We start from the raw sequence: 24,329 nt of genomic DNA, 5'->3' as shown, positions 1-24,329 counted from the left end.
AAAAAAAAAAAGTTAAGTGCCCCCTGGCCGGGCAAGGTGGCTCATGCCTATAATCCCAGGACTTTGGAAGGCTGAGGCAGGTGGATCACCTGAGGTCAGCAGTTTGAGACCAGCTTGACCAATATGGAGAAACCCCGTCTCTATTAAAAATACAAAATTAGTCGGACTGTAGTGGTGCATGCCTGTAATCCCAGATACTCGGGAGGCTGAGGCAGGAGAATTGCTTGAACCCGGGAGGCAGAGGTTGCAGTGAGCCCAGATTGCGCCATTGCACTCCAGCCTGAGCAACAAGAGTGAAATTCCATCTCAAAAAACGACAAAAAATGTTTAAGTGCCCCCACAAATGATATAGAAGCTAAAAGCAAAACAGAATTATAATAGGAAGGTAGAAAGAAAAAATTTTTTTTACGGGAGACCTGACGTAAATCATGAATGACAGGTACAAGAGTCAAGCCACAATGAAGGAGGGACGGATTGTGCCATTTTAAGGGAATAATGAATCTCAGTAAAAACTCTTGTGTTTCTAAAGAATTTAAATGGCCACTGAATAAAATGACTTGAAAAGAGAACCCTTTTTCCCTGAGCAGTTCCTTAACCTGCCTGACATCGTGAATAACTCATGAAGGTAGCCGTAAAACATGAAAGAAAGCTGTTTCATTAAAATTTACAGATAATGGATATAAAACAAACTAGGAAGGCTGGGCACTGTGGCTCATGCCTATAATTCCATCATTTTGGAAGGCGGAGGCGGGACGATTGCTTGAAGCCAAGAGTTCGATACCAGCCTGAGAAACAAAGCAAGACCCTGTCTATACAAAAAAAAACTGTTAACATTAGCTGGGTGTGGTGGTATATGCCTACAGTCATGGCTACTCAGGAGGCTGAGGGGAGAGGATTGCTTGAGCACAGAAGTGTGAGGCTACAGTGAGCTATGATTGCACCACTGCACTTTAGCCTGGGTGACAGAGGAAGACCCCATCTCTAAAATAACAACAATGATAAAAATAATAATAATTTTTAAAAAAACCAGGAGAAAGGAGCGAGCCTACAAACAGAAAACAGCTAGCCAAACCCCAAAGACATACAAATGTTGAGATTCCTCTTCAGTTAAATCCATTTTATTAATATATTAATAATGTTATTAATAATAGCAGCAGCCACCATATATTGATTACCTACTAAATGCAGGCAACTTGCCACACCTGGTGTGTACATTCTTTCTATTGCCCCAACAGTCACATATCCCCCAGTTTATGCAGAAGAAACTGAGGTGCAGAGGAAGTCTATCTAGAAACAAAGCCAACTTATTTTTTTTTTGTATACTGCGTTTCTATTAACACAAAGTTCTTTCCTATTAATAAACAAAACAAAACAGAAAATACCAACCTGTTCAGAAGTAGATAAGGGAAGGGGCAAGGACCCTAATTCTTTCAGCAATTCATTTGTTTCCTTGGCGAGCTGATTTGTGGAGTGTTGTAACTGTTGCCTAAGAGAGAAAAGATATGTTTCAGGATGTTCTCACTTCTTGAGAGGGCTATACTCAGAACCGCTTTGTTTTCAGAGTGTCTCATAATGAAGGGAATGAAGGGCCATTTGAAGAAATGAGTCCCTAGATGCCCAGGTTCACAACAAATTCCAGACATATTACCCAGGCAAACCCACTTCAAGGTACCTTCACTGAGCAGAAAGAATCTGCTTCAATAACCTGCTGAAGGAAGCACAGATCAGGGAAGAAAAGAAAAGCATGTCAGCAGTTCTGATAAAAATATAAAAAGAACAATTGCTGCCCACAGCTAAACCAAGTAGTTTAAACATACTGAACTCTCTTATTGTCCAGGAGTTCTGAATCGTTAAGTGTCTGTCACAGTCCACTGACTAGAGCTAGGCACAGATGGTTAGATGAAATGTGTAGTGAAAGCATAGCTTCCTCCCTACTCTAGTGAACAACCTCCAAAGATCTAATCCCATGCTCTTGCTTAAAGCCAGCTCTTTTCCAGCCTTATCCTTGGCTTCCTATCTGCTCTTTATATCTGACATGCTGGCTCTTCTCTCCAAAACAAAGAAGCCCTACCTGTTTAAAAATACAAAAGGAGTACGGAGGAAGGGAAACTGCAGAGGAAAGAATATGTAACACAGTAAGTGGAACTGAAAGCAGAAATACAAAAAGTACTCCTTTCGTGTATGGTTTCCTTTACTATTCAGCCATTTCTACAAAGGTTTTCTGGGAGAACAGTGAAACCACATGCTATGGTCTGAATGTCAGTGTCCCTGCAACATTCATATGTTGAAATCCTAGTTCCCAAGGTGATAGTATTATGAGTAGGGGTCCTTCGGGGGGTGATTGGATCATGAGAGTAAAGACCTCATGAATAGAAGTAGTGCCCTTATAAAAGAGGCCCCAAAGAGCTGCCTTGCCTCTTCCACAAGTGAGGACACAGGAGGAAGGCGCCATCTATGAAAAAGCGGGCCCTCACCAGACACTGTATCTGCTAGTGCCTTGACACTGGACTTCCCAGCTTCCAGAACTATGAGAAATAAATTTGTTGTTTATAAACTATTCAGTTTATGGTATTTTGTTGTAGTAGCCCAAATGGGCTAACATACCCCACTACTAATTATTAATATTTTGTTTGTTTGTTTTTTACTGCAAATAGGACTCCAGGGTTTAAAAAAAAAAAAGGAGTCAAAAGCAAGAGGGACTCAATCAGGGGCTTGAACATCCCAGGCAGTACTAAAATATCCAGAGATATTTCATATTTCCCTAGAAAAAGCTCACAATAATAGTCATTCTCTCACCTCATACTGCCTAGGGCAGGAAACAAAAAATATTGCTCAGTATATTTTAAAGATAAAGAATAGCACTAAAAGCAGAAATGGAGCAGAAGAGGATGTGATACAAAGAATCAGAAGTCCCTACTATCAGTCTACTATTCTCTCCCTCAGATTCTCCTTGGGCCATTCTGAATACCTTTTGCTAATAATATATACGCAGTAGTCCCTCAGAATTCATGGGGGATTGGTTCCAGGGTCTCCTCCCTCCAAGTCCTTGATATAAAATTGCATAACATTTGCATAGAACCTATGCATACCCCTCCGTATAATTATTTTTTTTAATTATTATCATTATTTATTTATTTTTAGTTTTTTTTAGAGACAGGGTCTTGCTACGTTGCCCAGGCTGGAGTGCAGTGGCTATTCACAGGAGTGATCCCACTACTGATCAGCACGGGAGTTTTGACCTGCTCCGTTTCCCACCTGGGCCGGTTCAGTCCTCCTTAAGCAACCTGGTGGTCCTCTGCTCCCGGGAGGTCACCATATTGATGCTGAACTTAGTGTGGACACCCGATCGGCATAGCGCACTACAGCCCAGAACTCCTGGACTCAAGAGATCCTCCAGCCTCAGCCTCCCGAGTAGCTGGGACTACAGGCACGTGCCATGGCGCCCGGCTATTATTATTTTTTGAGACGAAGTTTCGCTCTTGTTGCCCAGGCTGGAGGGCAATGGCATGATCTTGGCTCGCCACAAACTCTGCCTCCTGGGTTCAAGTGATTCTCCTGCCTCAGCCTCCGGAGTAGCTGAGATTACAGGCATGTGCCACCATGCCCGGCTAATTTTGTATTTTCAGCAGAGATGGGGTTTCTCCATGTTGGTCAAGCTGGTCTCAAACTCCCGACCTCAGGAGATCCACCCACCTAGGCCTCCCAAAGTGCTGGGATTACAGGCATGAGCCACTGCGCCCAGCCTATATACTTTATTTTTTATCTTTATTTTTATTTTTTTGAGACAGAGTCTCACTTTGGTGCCTAGGCTGGAGTGCGGTAGTGTGATCTTGGTTCACTGCAATCTCCGCCTTCTGGGTTCAAGCTATTCTCCTGACTCAGCCTCCCCAGCAACTGGGATTACAGGCGTCCGCCACCACTCCCAGCTGATTTTTGTATTATTAGTAGATACAGGGTTTCAACGTGTTGGCCAGGCTGGTCTTGAACTTCCGACCTCAGATGATCCACCGGCTTTAGCCTCCCAAAGTGCTGGGATTACAGGCATGAGCCATTGCGCTGGGCCCCCCTTTTGTATATTTTAAATCATCTCTAGATTACTTATAGTACCTAGTACAATGTAAATACTATGTAAATCATTATTATACTGTATTTCAGTAATAATGACAAGGAAAAAAGTCTGTACATCTTCAGTAGAAATCTTTTTTTTCTGAATGTTTTCTATCTGTGCTTGGTTGAATCCACAGGTGCAGAAGGAATGGATATGGAAGGCTGACTGCGGCTGGAAATCCAATTAGACTAGATCATTAGGAGTCCTATGCCAACAAGGAAGCTTATTTAGACAGAGTTGTGAGCAGAGTAGTGTAACAGTGGTACAAGTTCCCTTCTTTACTTCCCTGAATTGTTCTGCTAAACTGCCCAAGAGGAGAAAGAACTACAATTCAAGGACTTTGAAAGGCAGTGGAGATCACAATCCATTAATATACTTTGTTGCCCCTCTTTTTAGATCCAACTATTACTTTATGACCCACTGCCTCTCACTCTGACTTCCCAGACCTGAAACCTAAGCTGCCATGCAGGAAGGACACTGTGTCCTCAAACGGCCTTCACAAAACCCAATCTTGTCAGGAAGTTACTCACAGATTTTCCTGTAGCTTGGTTGAGTCCTGCTTAGTTCCTAGCTGGCTCATCAAATTCTTTATCTGAGCAGCTGGGGAGATAGGAAGAAAAAGATGTATTTAAAAGAAAAATACATTCATCATGAGTACCCTACTTCTAAGCTCCCTGGTCTCTTCACACTCAGAATAAATATTAATACATGCAAACTAATAGAGACCATGCTATGATAAAAACCTTGACACACACACATTCCTCCAAAAACTAATTACAAGGTTCACCTTTCTCCTGTAGAGTAACTATGTTACTAACTAGTAGGTGGTGGTTTTATCATCCCCCTAAAATTTGCTAATTTTTCTAGATCTCCCATTGCAATTGTTAAAATTTTCAACACCTTTAGAAGGGCCTCTAGGCCAGATATCAATTTGCAACAATTAAAAAAATCAAATCAAATACAATAATTCTTCTATAGCAAACGTTTTTGGAAAGACAATGTATATTTATTATTAATAATAGGTTACCAGCAATTGAGCACCTCTAAGTTCCAGGCACTATATACTAAGAGCTTCGTATATATTCTCTTACTAATTTTCACAACAGCAATCTCAAGTAGATATACCTTCATTTTGCAAGTAAGGAAATGTATTTAGAGAGGTTGAGTATTTTATATAAGCATATAAAATTAACGAAAAATCAAAAGAAAACAAAAAATAAATAAAGAAATAAAGAAATAAGAAGAGAAGTAAAAAAAAAAAAAGAAAAAATAAATAAATAAAATTAAATTAACAAGTAGCAGAGCAAAAAATCCAGTGCCAGGGACATCAGATTCCAATGGCTATGTTCTTTCAACTGTGCTCTCTATACCGCATTACAGTCGAATATATGGTTTTGTGCAGCCCTCTCTAGCTTTTTCTAGATATTTGCTAAGACTAGGAATGGCAATTTTTGAATCCTGGATGTTTAAGTCCCTATCCTAGACCAAGAAAGCAGAGATCCATGGGAACTGATCATCTATCAATAAGGAGGAATACTCTAACATCAGCCTGCCTAGGACTCTAAACAATTCTGTCCCTTACTGATTTCTGCAACAAGAATTGAGCCCTTCATTTCTTTTATGTCTTGCTTTCTATTTTCTTTTTCTGGTTACTGGGGAGGGTGGGGTAGATTTCTTCATTCATAGATGTTGGAAATTAGTTACATGATTTCTTGTTCGCTTGCTTTCCAAGAGCATTCATTGTCTTCTATTACAAGTAGATGGAGTACAGAACATATGAATAGAGTACTCATTGTCCAGAGGAAACACACTTATCAACAAGTTTCAACAGAACTTCAAGAAGTAACATAACATAGTAAGTATATGGCTCTTCCAGCCAAATTCAACCTTCTTTGTGATAGCCCTTTATATCCTCTCTAGATTAATGCCAGTTTCACTTGTGAAACATCAGCCTGCTAAATGACCGGCTCAGTGGAAGAAAATGAGGAAACTGATATATATTGTGTAATTTGTGAATATTATAGGGGCAATACACATATAATGCTCCCATGTCCAATAAGAATGAATCCTCACTTATTAGAATTTTGAAATTTAAAAATTAATTGTTCCAAATTCACTTTTTGGTAATGGTACTTTTTTTTTTTTTTTTTTTTAGAGTCTCACTCTGTTGCCCAGGCTGGGTGCAGTAGCACAATCTCAATGCAACCTCCACCTCCCAGGTCCAAGTGATTCTCCTGCCTCAGCCTCCCAAGTAGCCAGGATTACAGCCATGCGTCACCACACCTGGCTAATTTTTTGAATTTTTAGTAAAGATGGGGTTTCTCCATGTTGGTCAGGCTGGTCTCGAACTCCTGACCTCAGGTAATCCTCCTGCCTTGGCCTCCCAAAGTGCTGGGATTACAGGTGTGAGCCACCACGCCTGGCTGGTAATGGTACTCTTAAAATAACAATATTTGGGGAACACAGTCATAATCTTGTCCCTAATTTGGTCACCAAGATTAGTAAAAAAAGTAAGCTAAAATTTATTGAGTACCAGTTACCTTTCAATAATGACATGCTAATAGCCCCTAAATCTGATAAGAAGCAATGATTAGGCAAAAATCTTCTAATTGATTGCTGGGTGCTTCTATTCCTAAACAGAAATGGAACAACTCAATCCTTAGTAGGACGTTATTTCTCCCTAACCAAAATTACTGCATTTGTTGGAGTTACAAAGCAAACATTTCCAGAGTCAAGTATATATAGGTTGGTAGCACTTCAGATTACGATTTCATCTTATTTTGAGACTATGTTTTCCTAACAAAAATGTGATTCCAATTTTATAACAGAAATACAGGATTCACTTAATTCAAAATTTGCCTTTTGACAAGACTTCCCTAAAAGATATCTATTCTACTAAGTGAGGGTTACCTACAGCTCAGTGGTTCCATAGAAAAACATAAAACACTATAATTTCTGCATTCTGCTAAGATAGCATTATGTATGACAACCACTTGTCTTCATCACTACCATGTGGTATGTCCTTCTTATCTAAGTCAAATAGGAATCAGGATACCACTAAAGCTATTAACTGGACAGCCATAAAAATAATTTATAAAAGAGGGCATGAATTCTCACTTACTGAGCATTTACTATGTACTAGACACTGGGCTTGACAAGCATTAACTTATTTGATTCCAACAACCCTTTTAGTAACTATTATTATTCCATTGTTGCATATGAGCACAATGAGGCTCGTGAGAGTTACAGAACTCACTCACTCATTCATTCATTCATTCATTCATTCTGAGTAGAGTACCTACTCTACACTAGGACACTAAGTGTCCTAGAAGACACTTGTTTCAAGAGTCTTCTAAGGAAAAGAAACAGATAATAAACATATCAGGTAGTGATAAGTGGTATAAAGAGAAATAAATTCAGGTAAGGGCTGAAGTGACAGTGGTGGGCAGAGGATACTAGTAATATAGAGTGGTCAGAGGGACCTCTCTGATAAGGTGACACTGAGCAGAGATCCAAGGGAAGTGAAAGATCAAGCCACACAGCTATCGGGGGGAGAAGTATTCTAGGAGAAGACAGTAGTCAGTACAAGGTCCCCAAAGCAAGAGTGCTTGGGCCAGGATGGCTAAAGCAGAGTGAGCAAGAGAGGGTAGAGAAGTGGCCAAGGAGGTAGTAGGGACACAGATTATATAGGGCCTTGCAAACAATTATTAGGACTTTGAGTTTTAATGAAATGGGAAATCACTGATAGGTTTTGAGAAGAGTGTCATTATAACCAGAATTCAAACCCAGGGCTAATGCCAATGGAATGTGCCACATTATATTCTCTCAAAGGCTGACTCTTACAGGAAAAAGAATGTAGTCACACAGGGCAGGCCTAGATTTCCCAGTGTTCCACTTAGCCCCACCCTACTTATCTGATACCTCCCTAACTTAATAGCTCTCTGCTCCAGATAGGCTGATGTCCTGGCTCTAACCTGCTCCCTTCCCCAGCTCCCTGGCATCTATGGGAATACTCCTCTATACTTACCAGAGTTCAGCAGAGTGCCAGGTACCCAGGTGATACATAATTAATTATTGATTGAGTTAGCCTCCCTTTTACATTTATGGCAATGTCTTTGAGGCAGAAGATTCGAATGAAGAATATAAGCTAGGAATAATGAGGACTGAAATCTAAGCCAGCCTTGATGACTAACTACATGCATGCCTCTAGGCAAGTCATTTCATTTGACTGGGTCTCTTTTTCACCAATTACAGATGATATTCAGATTTCACTGACATTTACTGAATACTTCAACTATTTGTGTCAGGTTTTTATTTTCTCTCATTAAATCCTTACAACTATGTGAAAAACTGATTTCTAAGTAGTCCCACCACTGCTCAATTCTAAAATTCAGTAACAGTGAAATCGCTCTAGTCCCAGAATTATGCTGTGTAACCAAGGAATACTTCTGCAACCCAGAAGTTTGGCTTAGAAAGGTTCCACCTGTGACTTAAAACTTCGCAAATGCAAGGACAAATAGGACTGGACTGAGTATATGCCTCTAGAAGGCAGGGACTGTATTCTACTCATTTTTGTGTATGTATAATCCCTCCTAACACACACATGCCCATCCAGAAAATGGCTGAATATATGATGACACATAACAGTAGATTTGACAAAAAAGTCAAGGAAATAGATCTCTTATTGACTGTCTTTAAAAAGTAGAGCATTCCTTAGAAACTCTCTAGAAGTATGCCAAAGTATCAAGTTATTAACTATATCAAAACTTATTAAATAAGCTACAGAGCTATGGGAATTTTATAGAATATGAAAAAATCAATTAATAATCAGCTGTTCTCTGTGTTTTCTCAGTGGAGCACTCTTCTTCATCTAGACTTTTCTGATTTCCTTCATTGTTGAGATGACCTGAATTTGGGGGGTGGAGATAGAGAGAGGTTGAGGAAGTGGGGCTGTTGGGGACATTATAGGGTCATTTGCTAGCTAAACACCAGAATTAATCTAAGCCTTCATTAACAGTTTCTAAATTCCTAAATACTAACATATTTTCTTTAAAGTTTCCAGCAAGACTTAGGTCAGATACCTTAAAACTCAAATCATAAGGACAACAGTGTCGTAGTTTACTGGAACCTAGAGAAGCAGAACTTTTTGTATTTTGCCCTCTAAAACCACCAACATCAGGGATTTGTTCAAAACCAGTAACTCAACAACTCATATATTTTAAATCTAAGAGATGTAACCTTCAGTAAACCTAAAGCACACAAAGGAACAATGTGTTTGCACATATATTTATTTGCCCTTGAGCATATTTAAAATATCAAAAAGAAAAATGAGGCTAGGCACAGTGGCTCACACCTGCAATCTCAACACTTTGGGAGGCTGAGGTGGTCAGATTACTTGAGGCCAGGGTTTCAAGACCAGCCTGGGCAACATAGTGAGAACCACCTCTACAAAAAATTTAAAAATTAGCCAAGCAAGGTGGTGCACGCCTGTAGTCCTACCTACTCAAGAGGCTGAGGCAGGAGGATCACTCAAGCCCAGGAGTTTGAGGCTGCAGTGAGCTATGATCATGCCACTGCACTCCAGCCTAAGCAACAGAGCAAGGCCCTGTCTGAAAATAAACAGACAAATAAATAAAAATTTAAAAAGTAAAGTGATGTTTTTTGGAAATATGTTTACCAAGATGAGTTGAATCTTCTGGCTAACTTGGTTAATGAGAAAACTCCCTTTCCAAGCATTCTAGTAATTTTACGTTAGATGGATGTGTTACAAGTTTTTGAATGAAAAAAATTGGGTATTTCCTATGAAATGTTATATAATCCTAGAAACCAGATGACTAGGCCAAAGGTAAAGACAAGTCCTTCAGTTCTATATGAACAATTCTGTTCTTTTTAAAGCTATGCCTCATGGTGGTGGGTATGTGCCACGGGCATGGTGGCTCATGCCTGTAATCACAGCACTTTGGGAGGCTGAGGTGGATGGTTCGCCTGAGGTCAGGAGTTTCGAGACTAGCCTGGCCAACATGGTGAAATCTGTCTCTACTGAAAATATAAAAATTAGCCAGGCATGGTAGCATGTACTTGTAGTCTCAGCTACTCAGGAGGCTGAGGCAGGAGAATCGCCTGAACCCAGGAGTGGAGGCTGCAGTGAGCTGAGCTGGCGGCATTGCACTCCAGCCTGGGCAACAGAGCAAGACTCCATCTCAAAACAAAACAAAACACCAACAACAAAGCTAGGACTCCATTTATCCAATCACTGACCTCTCATTTTAAAAAGCACATCCTGGCTAAAACTTATAAAAGAGCATGAAGCAAATAAAATTGTTATATATTACAGCTAACATCCACACTAGGAACTACTCTAAACTGAAAATTCCTTATGTGCTTTTAGCTGTTATCAGCAGAATCTGCATCTCCAAATGAACCTTCATCCAAAGCAAAGTGAAAGCAAAGTCAAATTATATTGAAAGTGACTACCACAGAGGTGGGAAAAAGATTTCTCTTCATTTGACAGGATCTAATGCTCTAATTCAGTATTTAAAACAAAACAAATTCAACAACAAAAAATATTATTTACACCAAATGAGAAAATGATAGCCTATGTGGTGCTTATGAAAATGAAGTCATCTCGGTGTTTTACTCTGAAAATTAGGTTTACATTCTGTTTTTATATCACTACAATGAAAATTATATTTTTAAAATTTTTTTTATTTTTTTTGAGATGGAATTTTGCTCTTGCTGCCCAGGCTGGAATGCAATAGTATGGACTCGGCTCACTGCAACCTCTACCTCCCAGGTCCAAGAAATTCTCCTGTCTCAGCTTCCCAAGTAGCTGGGATTACAGGCGCCCGCTACCACGCCCAGCTAATTTTTGTATTTTTAGTGGAGATGAGGTTTCACCATGTTAGCCAGGCTGGTCTCAAACTCCTGACCTCAGGTGATCCGCCAACCTTGGCCTCCCAAAGTGCTGAGATTACAGGTGTGAGCCACCATACCCTGCAACCCGACTTTAAAAAATAGCCACTGTACTATAATAATAAAGATCTAAACTAAAGTGAACATGGATATCAAGTATCAAAAGTATAATTTTCCATTAACTATTTCAGCTTCAGAATATGTAATGGTTCTATGTAATTCAGATCATAGGCTCTGAATTAAGACGGCCTATATGGCCAGGCATAGTGGCTCATGCCTGCAACTCCAGCACTTTGAGAGGCCAAGGTGGGAGGATCACTTGAGCCCAGGAGTTTGATACCACCCTAAGCAACAAAGTGAGCCCCTGTCTCTACAAAAAATTTAAGAATTAGCTAGACGTGGTGGCATGTGCCTGTAGTCCAAGCTACTCAGAAGGCGGAGGCAGGGGGGAATCCCTTGAGTTCGAGGTTGCAGTGAGCTATGATGGCACCACTGTACTCCATCCTGGGTGACAGAGTGAGACCCTGTCTCAAAACAAAAAACAAACAAAAAACCACTTCCTATGCCTATGCTTGTCCTGGTTCCGCCACTTCCTAGCAAAGTGATCTTAAGTAAATCTCCACTCCTCTATGCCTTAGTTTCCTCGCCTAAAAAATGAGAATAAGAAAGTCTTCACATGGTTGTTGCGAGGATGAAATGAGATGATATGAAGCTAAATTTAGAACAATGTCTGGCACATAAAAGCACACAATTAAAGACAGCTATTATTATCAAACTCAAGACCACGAAAAATGTACTTAGCAGTGACAAAATCAATTAAGTACATATTGAATGCCAACTACATCTCCACTGTTGTTCCAGGCACTGTGGCTAAAGAGAAATGTATAATGCAAGGTCTCTCTGTCTCCACAAAACTAACAGTGATCTCTCTGCTTGGGATGACAATGTCAGAAAGCTTGAATTAATTAAAGAATACATAAGTAAATGCATAACTGTGAGGGAAAACTGCTTGTATTATACATTCAAAGGAAAAACACCAAAATGATAGCTAACATTTCTTCAGCACTTACTATGTAGCAGGCACTCTACATGAATTATCTCATCTAATCATCACAACCCTATGAAGTAGGTATTATTAATTCCATTTTAACAATGAGGAAACTGAGAAATAGGTAAGGCAATGTGTTTATACAGCTAGTAAAAAAAATCTAGCATTCAAATTCTGGCAGAATGAGTCCTAAGCCTGCCTATCTATAACTACTTAACTATAGTGAGGCTAGGGATTCAACAAGCATTAATCATGCCACCACTGGGGCCAGGTATGGTGGCTCATGCCTGTAATCCCAGCACTTTGGGAGGCCAAGGAGAGTGAATCACCTGAGGTCAGGAGTTCAAGACCAGCCTAGCCAACATGGTGAAACCCTGCCTCTACTAAAAAATACAAAAATGAGGCAGGGCACAGTGGCTCACGCCTGTAATCCAGCACTTTGGGAGGCCAAGGCGGGCGGATCACGAAGTCAGGAGATCAAGACCATCCTAGCCAACATGGTGAAACCCTGTCTCTACTAAAAACACAAAAAAATTAGCTGGGCATGGTAGTGAGATTGCAGTGAGCTGAGATCATGCCACTGCACCACAGGCTGGGCGACAGTGTGAGGCTCTCTCTCAAAAAACAAACAAACAAACAAACAAAAATTAGGCCAGGCATGGTGGCTCACACCTGTAATCCCAGCACTTTGGGAGCCCGAGGCATGTGGATCACAAGGTCAGGAGTTCAAGACTAGTCTGGCCAACATAGTGAAACTCTGTCTCAATTAGAACTACAAAAAATTAGTCAGGTATGGTGGTGTGTACCTGTAGTCCTCCCTACTTGGGAGGCTGAGGCAGGAGAATCACGTGAACCTGGGAGGCAGAGGCTACAGTGAGTTGAGATGGTGCCACTGCACTCCAGCCCGGGCAACAGTGTGAGACTCCGTCTCAAGAATAAATAAATAAATAAAATAACAATAATGTCACTCGATTGCCTACTATGTGCCAGGCAGTATAGTAGACACTTTCAAACATCCCTTTTTTTTTTTTTTTTTTTTTTTTTTTATTTTTTTTTTTTTTTTTTTTTTTTTTTTTTTTGAGACAGGGTCTCACTCTATTACCCAGGCTGGAGTGCGGTATCATGATCTCGGCTCACTGCTATCTCCGCCTCCTGGGCTCAAGTGATCTGCCCACCTCAGCCTCCCAAGTAGCTGGGACTACAGGCACGTGCCACTGTACCCAACTAATTATTGTATTTTTAGTCGAGCTGGGGTTTCACCAAGTTGCCCAGGCTGGTCTTGAACTCCTGAGCTCAAGAGAACCACCCGCCTCAGCCTCCCAAAGTGCTGGGGTTGCAGGTATGAGCCACTGTGCCCAGCCTCAAACATCCCTTTTTAATAATTCTACTTATTTTATAAATGAGGTTACAGGGAAAATAACCTGCTTGAGGTTAATACATGGAGGAAGAGGGATTCAGTCACAGATCCGTTGACCCCAAAAAGTCCATCATCTTTCTGACTTCACTTTATCTTTCAAAAGCAAAGGAAGCCTGGGTGCCTGAAATCCCAGCACTCTGGGAGGCCAAGGTGGGCAGATCACCTGAAGTCAGGAGTTTGACACTAACCTGGCCAACATGATGAAACACTGTCTCTACAAAAAATACAAAAATGAGTCAGGCATGGTGGTGCACACCTGTAATCCCAGCTATTCAGGAGGCTGAGGCAGGAGAATCGCTTAAACATGGGAGGCAGAAGTTGCAGTGAGCTGAGATCGCCCCACTGCACCCCAGCCTGGGAGACAGAGCAAGACTCCATCTCAAAAAAGAAAAGGGAGACTTACTTGCTATGAGCAGGATTTATGCACAACTCAAAGTATTTGTATAATTTAGATAACCAATGAGGTAGGGAGAGGAAAGATACTTAAAAAAGGAGGAACCAAATGAGCAAAATATAAACCCAAATATAGAGTTGAGGAACGTGAAGAAAATAGCCTGCCTAGCAAAGAGTGAGGAGAGTAGAAAATATGGCTAATTTGTGTTAAAATCACAGAGAGTGAAAGCAAGGTGGAATGTTAAGATCTGATTCAGCAGACGAGAGAGCGCCACTGTAGGCTCTTGAGGAAGTGAGCAGTATAATGAAAACAGGACTTTACACATATTGCTGATAGCATTATCAGTATAAACTAGAATGGGGTGAGACCATAATCAGAGACACTATGAGTATGCTGTTGGAATACAGATGTTGAGCTGATGAAGATTTAAGAGGATGGAAAAGAAACAAAAAATAAAGGGCAAACATGAAAATAACTTTGAAAGTAGGACCTCAAGGATTTTATAATAATCCGTTTTAAAATTTCACCTCTTCTTCCTTTGGGAGACCGAGGTGGGAGGATGACTTGAAGTCAGGAATTCAAGACCAGCCTGGGCAACACACCGAGACCCCCATCTCTCAAACATGCTTTACAATTTGCCAGGTGCAGTGGCATATACCTGTAGTCCTAGCTACTTGGCAGATTGAAGTAGGAGGATCGCTAAAGTCCAAGAGTTTCAGGTTACAGTGGGCTTTGATTGCACCACTGCATTCCAGCCTGGGTGACAGAGTGAGACCTCGATTCTTCTTATTTTGTCAGTAAACAAGATCACATCAATTAGCAACATAAATAACAGAAATGTTGTTTTTTTTTGTTTTGTTTTGTTTTGTTTCTGAGATGAAATCTCGCTCTGGCGCCCAGCACTCTGGGGAGCCAAGACCTCAGGTGATCTGCCCGCCTCGGCCTCCCAAAGTGCTGGGATTACAGGCATTAGCCACCACACTCGGCCAGAAATGCTGTTCTTAATCCCTTCAGAGTTAACTTTGAGGCCAATAGGTTTTTAGCTATATCTGCCTCAGCATTACTTGCCCAGATGCTTTGTTACACAGTAAGTCAAATATTTTTCCTCTGTACCCAACACATACTGATAACCACCACTTGTACCAGGCAGTCAACCTCAGCTGTACCTGTAACAACCCACACAGTGAACTGCCGTATCTCAGGCTGATGTGCTCAGCAATTCCAACCCCACATCTGTAGTTGCACAGTTTAGAAAAAAGAGTATTCTCTCAAACTTTTAACGGGTACAATTCCTTGCAGGGCTATATGGGCATGTGGGTATATATATATATATATGTCTGTGAGCTTACATTCTAAGGGTATATATTTGGGTGTGCTGGCTTCTTGGAGATGTCTGGGGATAGGCACTAGCTTGATAGCTGAGTAGATGCAATGTCATCCCATCGATTTCAAATTCCCCATTTCTCACCAAACAATTCCAAGGGAAAAATTTCAACTCACACTGCTTAGGGTCATAGGATATGGTAGATATCACACAGTACAACGGGAAAGAGGCAGGAAGAGTTCCAAAACGGTAGAAATGCCTCATTCATTCAAATCAATTGGATACAATGTATTATGCATCAAGATCCTATGTGATATAATCCCTGGTTACCTCTCTGGCCTCTTTTCCTATTCTGCCTCCCTTTTCTAACTGTACTCCAGCCACATGAGCCTCCTTCTTGCTTTTCTTTGAACACAAAGTCTTTGCTCTTTCCCTCTACCTAGAATGCCTTCCCCAGCTACTCACACAGCTCTCTCACCCACTTCATTCACATCTACTCACTCAAATGTCACCTCCTCAGAGAGGCCTTCCTTGATCAACTAAAATAGTACACCCACCCTCCCTCTTCCCTCACTCTCTATCCACTTTCCCTGCTTTTTCTTCAGAGCATTTATTACTTGACATTATTTTTGTGTGTATGTACATATGTGTGTACACACACAAACACACACACACAAAGAGACACACATACACACGCAGTCAGGAAAGGGATTTTATCTCTTGTTCACTGCTTTACCCCAGCACACAGCAGGTGCTCCAAGAATATTTGTTGCATAGTGGATCAACGGATCTTTCATGTTTGGGACTGAGATAAGTACTGGAAATATAAAGATGAATAAGTCATGTCCCTTGCCTCAAAGGAGCTAAAAATCTGGCAGAGGAGATGAACACACCACAAGAAGAGAAAGCACCACAGCTTCAGGTATTTCCCCCACAGAGTGTCCTCTGGAGAGTGAAAAAACAAGTTATTTGCATATTTGTAAACCTGAAATGTTAACTGCTATATCACTGTTATTTATTTATTTATTTATTTTTAATTTATTTATTTAGAGACAAAGTATTGCTCTGGCACTCAGGCTGGAGTACAGTGGCATAATCATAGCTCACTGCAGCCTTCCAACTCCTAGATTTAAGAGATTCTTGAGCCTCAGCCTCCTGAGTAACTGGGACTATAGGCACATGCTACCATGTCTGGTTAATCTTTAAATTTTTTTGTAGAGATGGGGTCTTGCTATGTTGTCCAGGCTGGTCTCAAACTCCTGGCCTCAAGTAATCTTCTCTCCTCAGCCTCCTGAAGTGCTGGGGTTACAGGTATGAGCCACTCAGCACAGCTCAGAACTGTAATAACAATCAAAAATTATAAAAAGACAAATTGCTGGTCATAAAAGACAGACTAGTTCCAATCCATATACTGTCATTTGTTAGCAGGGCAACTACTTAACCTTTCTCAGTTTGTTTCCTAACACATAACATGGAAATGATGCTGGTGCTTCAGAGTTGTTATAAAATAATGCAGGTAAAGCATTTTTCATACTGCGGGCGCATAGTATGTACTCAAATGTTAGCTATCAATATTACTCACAGCTGACTTCAATGATCCCCTTGGGCCCAATGCCCAATCAATAGCTAAATCTTACCAATTCTATCACCAAGGAAACCTATCCTTTCCTTTCCTTTCATTTTCACAGCCCTAACTGGTATCTCTGATTCCGGTCTCTCTCCCCTTGAATTCAATTCACACTTTCCTAAAGAATTAAATCCAAGCTCCTTAGCTTAGCATTTAACATCCTTCATGTTTGGGCCCCTATTTACCTTTCAACTCTTTTTCTTCCCACTACTTTCTGGAATCTACCACTCTAGCCAAATTAAATTACTCTTCTAGATATACCCTACGCTTTCCCACTATGATGCCTATTCATTTTATTCCCTCCTGGAATTTTCTTGTTCTCTTTACCTTCAAAGGTCCAAATCTTTCTATCCTCTTTCCAGACATAACTCAAATGCCACAATGTCTTCTCAATTAAAAACGATCTCTCAGCCGGGCACAGTGGCTCATGCCTATAATCCCAGCACTTTGAGAGGCTGAGGTGGGTAGATCACAAGGTCAGGCATTCAAGACCAGCCTGACCAATATGGTGAAACCCCATCTCTACTAAAAATACAAAAAAAAATTAGCCGGGTGTGGTGGTGCACGCCTATAATCCCAGCTACTCAGGAGGCTGAGGCAGGAGAATCACTTGAATCTGGGAGGCAGAGGTTTAATGAGCTCAGATAGCTCCACTGCACTCCAGCCTGGGCAACAGAGCAAGACTCTGTCTTAAAAAAAAAAAAAAAAAATCTCTCTCTCCCCAGAATACCTGCATGTTATTTATATCTCTTCTATAGCACCAGTCCCTTTCAACTTTATATTTTGGTTATGTGCTCCACAGGTTCCCTGTTGAAAGATCCATGCCAGTTCCAATACTTACTACATACTCAAATAAATGAAGGTTGAAGGCCAGGCATAGTGGTTCACATCTGTAATCCTAGCCTATTGGGAAGCCTATTAAGTAGATCACTTAAGCCCAGGAGTTCGAGACCAGCTTGGGCAATATGGTGAAACTCCATCTCTTTTTTTTTATTTCTTTTTTTGTAGAGATGGGGTTTCACCATGTTGGCCAAGATGGTCTCGCTCTGTTGACCTTGGAGCTACCCACCTCGGCCTCCCAAAGTGCTGGGATTACAGACATGAGCCACCATGCCCAGCCACTGAGCCACCACGCCCGGCCACCCATCTCTACAAAAAACGTAAAAATTAGCCAGGCATGATGGTGCACACCTGTAGTCCCAGCTACCTGTAGGGCTAAAGCAGGAGGATTGCTTGAGCCAGGGAAGTTGAAGCTGCAGTGAGCTGAGATCATGCCACTGCACTTCAGCCTGAGTAACAGAGTAAGACCCTGTCTCAAAATAAAAATTTAAATTTAAACTGTATGTCGGAGCTACCTGTGGGAGTATTCCGGTTAAAATATATATGTATATGTACATATACAATTATCCATCTATGAAGTGGATAGATGGATACATGTTGAATGAATATTTCAGATATTAAAATTAGATTTAGCTTCAACAAGAAAATTTCATCCTTGAACTAGAATTTTCTGATCTAACCTGTATTACAGCTCCTTCACAAAAGGAAACTGAAACGAAAAGTAGTGTACTTTCTAACCAGTGGTCATATTAATTTTTTTTACTTCTAGATTTTAACAGGCCACATAGTCTTCCTTTCTTCCAAATCTCCCAGTCTCAATCCCTTTTGATCAGAAACTTTCTACCTCTTAAATTCTACAATATATACATTTAACTATAAAAGCAAAGTGAGCATGGGCCACATAGTGAGACCCCATCCCTACAAAAAATTTAAAAATTAGCCTGGCATGATAGTGCATCCCTGTAGTCCTCACTAGTTAGGAAGCTGATCAGAAATTCAAGGTTATAGTGAGCTAGGATCGTACCACTTCACTCAGATCACTGCACTCTGCCTGGATGACAGAGCTAGATTGTGTCTCAAAAAAATAATTTAAAAATATTTAATTTTTTAAAACTTTCAAAAATTAAAAAAAAATTAGGCTGGGCACTGTGGCTGATGCCTGTAATCCCAGCACTTTGGGAGGCTGAGGTGGGAGAACTGCTTGTGCCCAGGGGGTTGAGAACAGCCTGGGCAACATAGTGAGACTTCATCTCTACAAAAAAGAAAAATTTTTTTTAAAGTTTAAAAACTAAAGCAAAGTGATATTCTTTAAAATATAGAATATAATTGTAATTCAGGACTAACTAGTTCTACCTATTAGCAGAGTATACCAAGCTCACAAAACACAATAATAAACAAGGAGGATGATCACCATTCTTTCCAAGTAAAGCTGCTGTTGATCTCCTGTTTATAAGGCTCTAAGATGAATTTCAATCACAAGAAACACCCTGTATTTGGCTCATTCAGCTACAGTTTCACTCAGACCCTAATGGGGAGGAGGGAGTTTTAAGACAAGCAATACCATTCTGAATTCCACCAACAACTCTACCATGCCTTACTTGCTATGTGGTTGTGGCTAAGTCTCTGAGCTTCCCTGTGTACCAGATTTGTTCAAGAGCAGCTAAGTATGGAAGGAAAACAAAAACTTCATCTGCCTGAAATAAAAAATATACCCCAATTCTTTGTTAAAAAAGACAAAATAATGTAAATTGAAATGTTGTTGGTGAATTCTCTTTATTAAAACAGAAGTCATCCCATCTCTCAAATACCAGTCATTGTGTCTGATTTCCGAATTCATTACAGGAAGAACTGTGTATGAAGTCACCCAAACACATGCACTCTCCACTTCCCTTAATTGAAAGCTGCTGATTTCCGAGGAGCCAGGGGCTGAGCAGAATGTAAACCTAAAGCCTAAATCAGTAAACAACCCCATCCAAACTGGCCTAAGAGGAAAGCGAGGTGGATAGGGAGGAAGGTGGATGACAGGAGAAACTGGGCTGACCACTGCGCCAAGTCAACGCGCTCACAGCTCTCGAGGTGACACACACACCCCTTCCTACCCTCGGGCTGTCAAGTCGGCTGTTTTGGCCCCAGTACTGTGGGGGCAGAACACAAGAAAAGAAACTCGAGCTTCAACTGAGGCCGGAGACCCTAGAGCAGCACGGGTCTGACAGACCAGGGGATGGCAGCTCATCGCCCCCAGGGTGGACAACCCGAGACAGCCCCAGACGTGGCCTCGGCCGTAGCCCCAGCCGGGTTCCACGTCCAGGCAGCCTAACCCAGGCCTGTCCCCGGGACCGCTCCCGCCCCCCAGCTCGGTGCCCCGGCTCACTGGCTTGGCTGATCCGCTGGATGTTGCCGCTGCACGTCTGGATGATGCTGCTGAAGTCCCGGAGCTGGGGCCCTGAGGGCCCCGGGTTCCAGTACATGTCTAAGGGACCGTATGACATGACGAGGAGCTGAGACCTGCTCGCCCTACACCGCTCTCCTACCGGAAGCAGCCGCCAGCCGGGATCCGCAGGCTGACGGAGAAACCGGGAAGAGCAAGGGCGGGGTAGGAGCTGAGGCTGCGTGCGCACTAGCCCCACCCTCACGCAGCGCGCACGCGTCATCCCCGCCCGCCCTCCATAGTGCGCAGGCGCCGCTGGGACTGGGGCGGGGACTGTAGCTTAGAGACAAGACGACTGACTACCCTAGGCCTGGGGATGCAGGCCGGGGCGATGACGTCACCTAGTTGGGGGCTGAGATTGGATGCGCTTGGGTGGAGGTGGTGTTTCTCGCCAGGGCACAGTGACGAGAGGCAAGAATATTCGATTTACATAAAAATGTACCAGAGGCCTCGTCTGCGCGCCGGGGTCCGCGCTGGGGCGCGCGGTGAGAGCTGGCGGAGGAAAAGATGCTAGAACCAGAGGAAAATGGATTGATTGACGTACCAGATTATGAGCATGTAGAAGATGAAATTTTTCCTCCTTTCCCACCTCCAGCCTCTCCAGAGAGACAAGGTGGTGAAGGAGCTGAGCCTGATGAAGATTAATTTCAGAGAGAGGACTTCCAGCCTTAAGGCATGTATTTGATAAGGCAAAATTCAAAGGTAAAGGTCATGAGGCTGAAGACTTGAAGACGCTAATCAGACACATGGAGCACTGGGCACATAGACTATTCCCTAAACTGCAGTTTGAGGATTTTATTGACAGAGTTGAATACCTGGGAAGTAAAAAGGAAGTTCAGACCTGTTTAAAACGAATTCGACTTGATCTTCCTATTTTACATGAAGATTTTGTTAGCAATAATGGTGAAGTTATGGAAAATAATGAACATGATGTAACTGCTAGTGAATTAGATCCCTTTTTGACAAACTCATCTGAAAGTGAGATGTTTGCTTCTGAATCAAGTAAAAGCCTAACAGAAGAGCAACAACAAAGAATTGAGAGAAATAAACAACTGGCCTTGGAAAGAAGGCAGGCAAAGCTGCTGAGTAATAGTCAGTCCCTAGGAAATGGTAAATTTTATGCCAGATTTTATGTGCTACTGTTAATATATCAAGGATATGTTAGAAATTTTAACTTTGTTGCTAGCCCCCAAAATAAAATACTTCTAGGAGTAGAAAAGTGTGATACTAAGTTTATGTATATTTTAGAGACAATGTGTGTGTTCCTCAAAGAATAAATCCACCATGGTTTTCTGGAAAAAAAAAAAACTGTACCAGATGATCTCAGCCCTTACATCCTATTCTCTTCTGAGAATTCAGGCCCAAATATGGGAGAATTCAACGTTGAAACTCAGACCCGGAATCAAATCATAATCCAAAAATCCTCTCTACTTCCATTCCCCAGGGCTTTGGTAGTGGTTGCGGTTTCCACATCGCTTTCAATTCTCCCTCCACCCCTCTTCTAATCTACACAATAAAATAATAATGTTTATTGAGCACATACTATATGTGAATCCTCACCGAAATTCACTTGTTCATAAGATCTTTCACAGCAAGGGACGATGTTCTATCTATATTTTTATCGTTAGACTAGATAACAGAGAGTCGGTTTTTTAAATGTTGAAGTAAAGTAACTCATCAAAGTAAGCATTATTATTTTCCCTATTTCCAATGAGAAAATTAACACCAGCGAGGTTAATTCACTTTGCTGAAGTTTGACTGCAAAATCCAAATGCTAACCTGACTCTATCCTTATCTCGCTACTTTTCTAAAATTCATTTTCTTCTAAATCTCTCCCAAATAACTTGTTCCTCTCTATCCCAAACCGGGATTTCTTGGAGAACTAGACTCTTTAAATTAAAAAATCATCCCCTTTAGTAATTTGGGATGTATGATCTTAATGTTCTCACAGAAGGCTGTATTTTTGTAAGCGTATGTTAAAAGGAAAGACATAGGATTTTGGTTTGGCAGGAGATCAAGATGGTGAGAAGTGAAGGAGAACTGGCTGCGTTTCCTGTGTTCTACACCCTACCCCACCCCAGCCTGCTTTGGAGTCTTGGGAAAATGCAGAGACAGAAAGCTGCTTGCTTGGGTGAAAGGAGACCCCAAGTGAATGAGCCTGTATTCAGCCTTAGGGTTTTTTCTTTATTTTCTTTTTAATTGAACTGAATTTTTTTGAGAGAGGGCCTGGCTCTGTCACAAAGGCTGGAGTGCAGTGGCGCGATCTCGGCTCACTGTAACCTCCCTCTCCTGGGCTCAAGCAATTCTTCCACCTCAGCCTTGGAGTAGCTGGAATTACAGGCATGTGCCACTATGCCCAGCTAATTTTTATTTTTATTTATTTATTTTTTTTGTAGTATTGGGGCTTGGCCATGTTGCCCAGGCTGGTCTCAAACTCCTGGGTTCAAGCGATCTGCCCACCAGCCTTAGGATTTTTTAAGCGTGGCTGTCTCTATTTTTCGTTGGAGAATTTATGAGAGCATTTTTTTTTCTCTTTGTAAAGAACTTTTGTTGTTTTTTTGTTTTGTTTTGTTTTTGGGGGGGGGGGCGGGACGGGGTTTTTGCTCTTGTTACCCAGGCTGGAGTGCAATGGCGCGATCTCAGCTCACCGCCACCTCCGCCTCCTGGGTTCAGGCAATTCTCCTGCCTCAGCCTCCTGAGTAGCTGGGATTGGATTACAGGCACGTACCACCATGCCCAGCTAATTTTTTTTTGTATTTTTAGTAGAGACGGGGTTTCACCGTGTTGACCAGGATGGTCTCGATCTCTTGACCTCGTGATCCACCCGCCTTGGCCTCCCAAAGTGCTGGGATTACAGGCTTGAGCCACCGCGCCCGGCCCCAAGAACTTTTGTTGTTTTGTTGTTGTTGTTTGAGATGAAGTCTTGCTCTGTTGCCCAGGCTAGAGTACAATGGCGCTATCTCGGCTCACCTCCACCTTCCGGGTTCAAGCGATTCTCCCACCTCAGCCTCCCGAGTAGCTGAGATTACAGGCATGCACCACTTCAGCCTGGCTAATTTTTGTATTTTTAGTAGAGACAGGGTTTCACCATGTTGGTCAGGCTGGTTTCTCGAGCTCCTGACCTCAGGTGATCCGCCTGCGTCGGCCTCCCAAAGTGCTGGGATTACAGGCATGAGACACCAAGCCTGGCCTGTTTTGGTTATCATTATAAAACCTTACCCTTTCTTAGAATCCATAGTTTTATGTCAAATCTTATAGCAAGTCATGTAAATTACACTTTTTTCCCTATACAATAGTCCTGAGAAATTTTTCATTTACATTTGACACTAAAGTGAAGTTCATTAAAGGTATTTTTCTTTTAGGAATTAAAAATAGTATTTTCTTTCTCCATACAAAATAAAAGTGGTTTTTAAGCTGGGTGCAGTGGCTCACACCTGGAATCCCAGCACTTTGGGAGGCTGAGGCGGGGTGATTGCTTGAGCTCAGGAGTTTGAGACCAGCCTGGGTAAAATGTCAAAACCCTGTCTTTTCCAAAAATACAAAAATTAGCCAGGGACAGTGGCTCAGGCCTATAGTCCCAGCTACTTGGGAGGCTGAGACAGGATTGTAGCTTAATCCTGGGAGGCGAAGGTTGCAGTGAGCATCTCTCGTAGCAGTAAATCTGTGCCTTGCAAATACTGGATGTCAAACAAGCATTTATTAAATTAACATATGAATAATTTTAAAATAATAATTTTATCATTTCCTAAATGCCTATTAGGTGCCAGGCAGTGTGAACACATTTTGTGTACATTATCAGTAATCTCCAAAATAAAGCACATCTGATAAAGACCACCTTTAGTCTGACAAAGCTAAGTTTATTAACTTGCTGCTGCAAGGGAAACAACACCGAAGGAATCATGGAGCATGTCACAAAACACAGGCAGACAATTAGTTATTCTAGGATTTGGGGGAAAGAAATGTAGATAAAATTTTAAAGAAGCAGTGTTTTGATAGCCCCCAAACACACCAGGCTATGTGTAAACGGATTATCATCAGGCCCCAGCTAACAAGAGGACTCGGGATCTGTTTCCTAGGAAACCATTATGCCAAGATAAATGTAGAATGTTGTGCCTGGAAACCCCTTATCTGAAGCTCTGCACCTGGGTTAGAAATTGAGGCTGCTCTTCTGCATCGAAATAACTGATCCTCCAGGTAAGAGTGGTATATTCCATTCTTTTTTTTTTTTTTT

The 24,329-nt window shown here is 41.7% G+C and overlaps 2 protein-coding genes across 3 annotated transcripts in view; one reads left to right on the top strand and one right to left on the bottom strand.

Moving 5' to 3' along the window:
• The window catches only part of STX12 (syntaxin 12), a 48,379-nt gene extending 28,072 nt beyond the window's left edge, over positions 1-20,307 (bottom strand). The window contains exons 1-3 of one of the 2 annotated variants that reach the window (XM_017534726.2): positions 20,042-20,307; positions 4,639-4,708; positions 1,387-1,486 (exon numbers count right to left, since the gene is read on the bottom strand). In XM_017534726.2, coding sequence (XP_017390215.1) covers positions 1,387-1,486; positions 4,639-4,708; positions 20,042-20,159 — 288 coding nt within the window. In that variant the 5' untranslated portion in view covers positions 20,160-20,307. The remainder of the gene's footprint in view (positions 1-1,386; positions 1,487-4,638; positions 4,709-20,041) is intronic. The other variant, XM_037740712.1, reaches the window with a different exon arrangement.
• A 251-nt stretch (positions 20,308-20,558) lies between these two features.
• On the top strand, positions 20,559-21,375 carry LOC108308755 (TIMELESS-interacting protein-like). The gene is made up of 2 exons (XM_017534727.2): positions 20,559-20,738; positions 20,815-21,375. Exons 1-2 carry the CDS (start codon positions 20,664-20,666, stop codon positions 21,373-21,375), a joined length of 636 nt encoding a protein of 211 aa, XP_017390216.1. The 5' UTR covers positions 20,559-20,663.
• Positions 21,376-24,329: the final 2,954 nt, after the last annotated feature.

This window comes from Cebus imitator, unplaced genomic scaffold (assembly GCF_001604975.1).
Source record: "Cebus imitator isolate Cc_AM_T3 unplaced genomic scaffold, Cebus_imitator-1.0 Scaffold87, whole genome shotgun sequence".
NCBI classification, from domain to species: Eukaryota; Metazoa; Chordata; class Mammalia; order Primates; family Cebidae; genus Cebus; species Cebus imitator.
This window is presented reverse-complemented; position numbering and strand designations above follow the sequence as displayed.

Excerpts from the sequence above, each read along its gene's own strand:
- LOC108308755 (XM_017534727.2), top strand. The coding sequence starts at position 20,664 with ATGAAATTTTTCCTCCTTTCCCACCTCCAGCCTCTCCAGAGAGACAAG. Across the intron at positions 20,739-20,814 it reads AGGAGCTGAGCCTGATGAAG|GCTGAAGACTTGAAGACGCT; the intron begins ATTAATTTCAGA and ends AAAGGTCATGAG.